This window comes from Brassica napus, chromosome C7 (assembly GCF_020379485.1).
Source record: "Brassica napus cultivar Da-Ae chromosome C7, Da-Ae, whole genome shotgun sequence".
NCBI classification, from domain to species: domain Eukaryota; kingdom Viridiplantae; phylum Streptophyta; class Magnoliopsida; order Brassicales; family Brassicaceae; genus Brassica; species Brassica napus.
The window spans coordinates 13,481,404-13,486,290 of NC_063450.1; the positions used below are offsets into that span (position 1 = coordinate 13,481,404).

The 4,887-nt window shown below is 36.1% G+C and overlaps 1 protein-coding gene across 1 annotated transcript; it reads right to left on the reverse strand.

Moving 5' to 3' along the window:
• Positions 1–2,691: 2,691 nt before the first annotated feature.
• On the reverse strand, positions 2,692–4,230 carry LOC125590426. Its single transcript, XM_048763991.1, has 3 exons — positions 3,793–4,230; positions 2,870–3,679; positions 2,692–2,778 (listed from the first exon to the last, which is right to left on the reverse strand). Exons 1-3 carry the CDS (start codon positions 4,228–4,230, stop codon positions 2,692–2,694), a joined length of 1,335 nt encoding a protein of 444 aa, XP_048619948.1.
• Between the last annotated feature and the right edge of the window lie 657 nt (positions 4,231–4,887).

A 4,887-nucleotide genomic window follows, 5' to 3' on the forward strand; every position in this document is an offset into this window, starting at 1 on the left:
GTTACATTAGACTCTGTTTTCCAAGTAAGGATTTAAGACGAATGCGATGTTTGAGAACTGTCTATTTTGTTTTCCTAGAGTATAATTATTTATATTAGTATGTCATGTATGTACACTTTTACATAATTGATTATTCGAGTTCCGTATATGCAAATTATAGGTATGAACAAGTGAAACAGATTATGAAACACAATAAGTTTATTTTTTGATCAGTTAAGCTGGATATTATTAATAGCTACCGATATAGCGAATAATATCCGGATAATTAGCCGAGATCAACAAAGGATCATTGGAGCCAACTAAGTGGTCATCTATAATGATAACACACATCTTCGTTCACATGATTGATGTTTATTTGGCTATAATTTAACTTTAATTTAACTAATTGTTAACATAAAACTTCTTAGAAAAGTCAGATATTGTGGTTTGATGATCATCAAACGACAAATTTCCCATTATTTTGGCCGTTATACTGACAGGTCTAATTGGAGAATTGATATGAACAAAATTTTCAAAATTAATTTTGTTAAAGTTTGCTGATTGAAAATTACACAATTTAATACGATCTATGTTAATGGGATTATGTATTCTGCACCTTATATAATCATCCGCCTCTCCAGCTACAATGATGATTATCAGATATTAAAGTTGTGACCATTATCTTATCCTGAACCAATATAACTAGTAATGGGTAATTTGTAAACATAAAGGTAATAGAGTACTGTATTTTGAATTCCAAGGTAAGATGTAGTGGTATTACATCTTAGGAAAAACCACATTCACCGACAATTGTAACTAGTTCGAAACGATTATATTACATATGAAAAAAGATAAGTTTGGGACATACAGACACGAAACCAAAGAAGAAGACAAACATAACAATCGAAACAGAGGAAATCCTTAGATAAAGACACCACAGCCTTTCATTATTCAGAATTTAAAACGGAACAATAGACCATACGATTTAAGAAAACAACTTGAACTGATGTTATTTTTTATTGCTTCTGCCCACGAACATAGCCACCGATTGCTTTACTCTCCAGGAAGTGACGGAGATGATCCAGATGCATCTAAAATATTAAAAGATAATTAACAACCTAGCATAATCATTTTAGAAATCGTATGATTATCTGTAACTAACCTTCTTCGGTTAACTGGTTTGATGACACACTTGATTCAGCGGCGTTTTCTTGTCGGTTTTGCCTAGCGTTTGTAATTTTAAGATGGGCCCTCTAGATTGAAACCATCTCATGTTCGGTAAATATCTCTTCAAGAACATCCTTGCTGCCGAAGAGTTCGCGATCATTATAACCTACAAAAACATTTTACGAATAAAAACGTTTTTTATAAACTAAACCCTACGATACATTTTCCAAATTTGGTTAATAACCATTGAACACAAATGTTGCACCGCCGACGGTAAACGTTGTCTTGTTGAGAAACTGGAAATGGCCAACATCTTCGTATCCAGATGAAATGCAAAGTTTTAGATCTGTGAACCCTGAGCGGAGATGCATCATAGCTTCTACTTCGGAAGTTGTACTCACAGTAATCGGTGGCCTCCGAGTCCCATCTAGTTCAAGCATCCATTATGGGGGGTGGTAAGCCATCGCCAAGGGTGTTTTAGGCTTTAGTTTATAACGATCTCGGATGATAGTTTCCAAATCATCGAAACTCTCGTTCGGTTTAACCAACACTGTATACTCGAGATCGCTCGGCTTTCTCTGGAAAATCCAATAACCGTCATCGTTACGCTGCCATGCTCTGTGATATAAACTCACACGCAGAGGTGTCGACATCTTAAAAAGAAAGATTTTAGTTGTTGAGGTGTGAGAGGAAATAGTATTGAGTTTTCTTGGATATATAGGCAAAGAAAGTAAACAAGTACGCAGATAAGATCAAATTTTTCCATATATGGAAATATAATAAACATCTTAGCTGGCTACTCTAGTATAGATATCATGATGAGATTCGAATTCTGATGCATATGACAAAAATATTCCACTACATGCAAACGAAACAAAAGCATATGTTATTAGTCATACACGCGCCTGACTTGGAAAGACTTCCCTTGAGTAGTCTAATTATATGATTTACGTTTTGTCATATTGTCATATTAGGTTAGGCATTAAGGAACCTATAATCATGTTGATTTCCAAATATGAATTATTAATTCCTACACTATAGTTTATTTATTATTAACGAGAGTCGTCATTAATCAAACTCGCTATAATTGTTTTATATATACATTGGATTAGATAGATATCCTCTGATCATATACAAAATTTTGCAATAATCAAATCATGTTGACAACATACACAAACAAAATTACATAACATCTTTCGAGAAGTTTTAGTTGGGAATGGGAAATATGAATTATAAACGTATTAGACTTTAGGAGGCCCAACCAACACCTCAACCATGTATAATATGTTACTATGCATAACCGGATATATATAACATTCCCTCGTTATGGATATATAAAATGCAAGACTAATATAGAAAGGGATTTCATTAATTTATTTAACAACCAGTATTCCATCACAACTACAGCTCTCACGCCATATAGGTAATCACATATTAGATATAAACAGATAGTAGTTGTTTGGCTTAACAAACTTAATTCTTTATCCTTCCTCTTTCCGTACAACTCCATCACCGGGAATATCCCTTTCTTATTAGTAACACATCTTAACTGATAGGGGTTTTGCATGTTGCACGATTGTGACCACAACCTTTGCAACGACTACATACAGTATGTCTTCTTGGTGTCTTCATCTATTAAACAGTACAAAATAAATAATTAATTCAACGAAAAACATATTAACCATAATATAATTAGACATTATAAATTATTTAAAGTACTTACACGAACTTCGCCACGAGATAGGAAACGTTTCTTACGTGGACGGCCAGGGGGACGCCTGCTAGATGGTGGAAGCATATCTAACTCTGACAATTGACCAGTGAGTTCTATGATATTATCGGTATGAATCACTGGAGCGACACTGCCCACATAGGCAGCAACCATTGCATTCTGGGTGTACTCTTCAGCTACCAATGAATCGACTTTTACCTTGGCTACGATGGCCGCTGCTATTGCATGTTGACAAGGAATTTCGAGGAGTTGAAACTCAAAACAACAACAAAATCGTTTGGAAATGTCGACGTGGAAAGAACACTCTTCCTTGTTCCGTACTTCATACTCCAAGTGTTTTATTTTCTTCACTTCGAAACCTGCCGAAGACTCGAAATTAACTACGAGAATTTCCATTACTTTCGGTGTGAAATTGTCTAAACTTGCTGAGATTGTTGAGCCCCTAGTAGAAAACCAAGACATTAGCTTTGCCCTAATAAATTCTACAAGGGCCAACATAGGGTATTCTCTGGCCTCACGAAGCACTGCATTCCATGATTCTGCAATGTTACTCGTCATAATATTGTAACGACGTCCGGGGAAATGGGAATGTGCCCAATGCTCAAATCCTATTCCAATTAGATAATATGCACAAGAGGCATTGACATGTTTTATCTCATTGAAAATCTTGTAGAAGTCAGCCAACCTATATGCCCTTCCAGCTTTTGCAACCAAGAATCCTAGATTCTTATCTTTGGAATAAGTCTTGATATTTCTCTTTAAATGAAGGATGCATGCACAGTGTTTTGCTTCTGGATAAGCCTGATACATTATCCGGCAAAACTTTAAATTTCCGGATATAACAATATTATCATTCATACATATAATTTCCGGATATAAAACCAGTTATGTAATATTATAAAGCCTTTACTTACCTTGGCCAATCTGTAATAGATAGATGAATGTCTATCAGATACAAACATGATATTGTGTGTATTTGGAACGAATGCTTGTAACTTTTTGAAGAAACACTCCCACGAGTTATCATTTTCTCTGTCGATGATAGCAATGGCTAGTGGAAACACTTGGTAATTGCCGTCTTGGGCAGATGCAGTTAGAAGACACCCAGCATATTTTCCTCTCAAATGGGTTCCATCGACAACTACAACTTTTCTCATGTGCTCAAATCCCATAATAGAAGCACCCATAGCTAGAAACATGTATTTAAACCTGTTTCCTATGTTCTCGTTGTATTCAGTTTCAATCTCGGCTAGGGTTCCAGGGTTTTCTTCTGCTAGTTTATGGAGGTAATCAGGAAGTAGATTGTAAGAGCCTAGTGAGTTTCCTTTGGCATATTCCAAAGCAATTTCCATTGAACGCCAAGCCTTCCAGTAGGATATATGATTTTAGAGAATAGAGTAGGTATGGAGAGATTAAAGGTAGATTAGAGAAGATTAATGGGAGATTTGTAGAGAGATTATGTAGTAATCATGTTTAAGAGTATTTAAGAATCATCATGAACAAGAGAGAGAGTCTAGAAAGATAATCCCAAACTTCTTAATTATTAATCTGATCAGAATTTACAATATATATGAGGAGGCAACACTAGGATGAGGGTTTCATAAAGAGGCACTATTACAAGAGATAAGGTTTGCTTTAATTCAAACAATCAAATAAGCTTCTTCATTGTGCATAAAGCTCCCTTTGCTTTATCCAGCTCTTCTCCAGCCTTTCACATGCGCCTCCTCTTCCCTTGCAACGGTCTGATGCCTTAGCAAAGGGAATAGGTGTTGGGGTCGAAAACGGTTATCTCGAAATCAATGGCTAAGATTATCATTTTAGCAAATTCTTCACGAAAGACTTCAAGAAAGAAAGATCGGAATAATACAAATACTTATGGACGAGGGTTTCCGGAAAGATCGGTACGAAAAGAGACAGGTCAAGACCCGAGAACCGGACCGTTCTCACTTGTCCGCCTCGCCCATGGGCGAGGACAACCATCACCAAGGTCACCTCACCCATGGGCGGGA

Bases quoted from the DNA above. Each gene is read 5' to 3' on its own strand.
- LOC125590426 (XM_048763991.1), bottom strand. From the start codon at position 4,230: ATGGAAATTGCTTTGGAATATGCCAAAGGAAACTCACTAGGCTCTTAC. The intron at 3,680-3,792 runs GTAAGTAAAGGC...ATAATGTATCAG, and splicing joins TCTATTACAGATTGGCCAAG to GCTTATCCAGAAGCAAAACA. The intron at 2,779-2,869 runs GTAAGTACTTTA...ACTGTTTAATAG, and splicing joins TATCTCGTGGCGAAGTTCGT to ATGAAGACACCAAGAAGACA.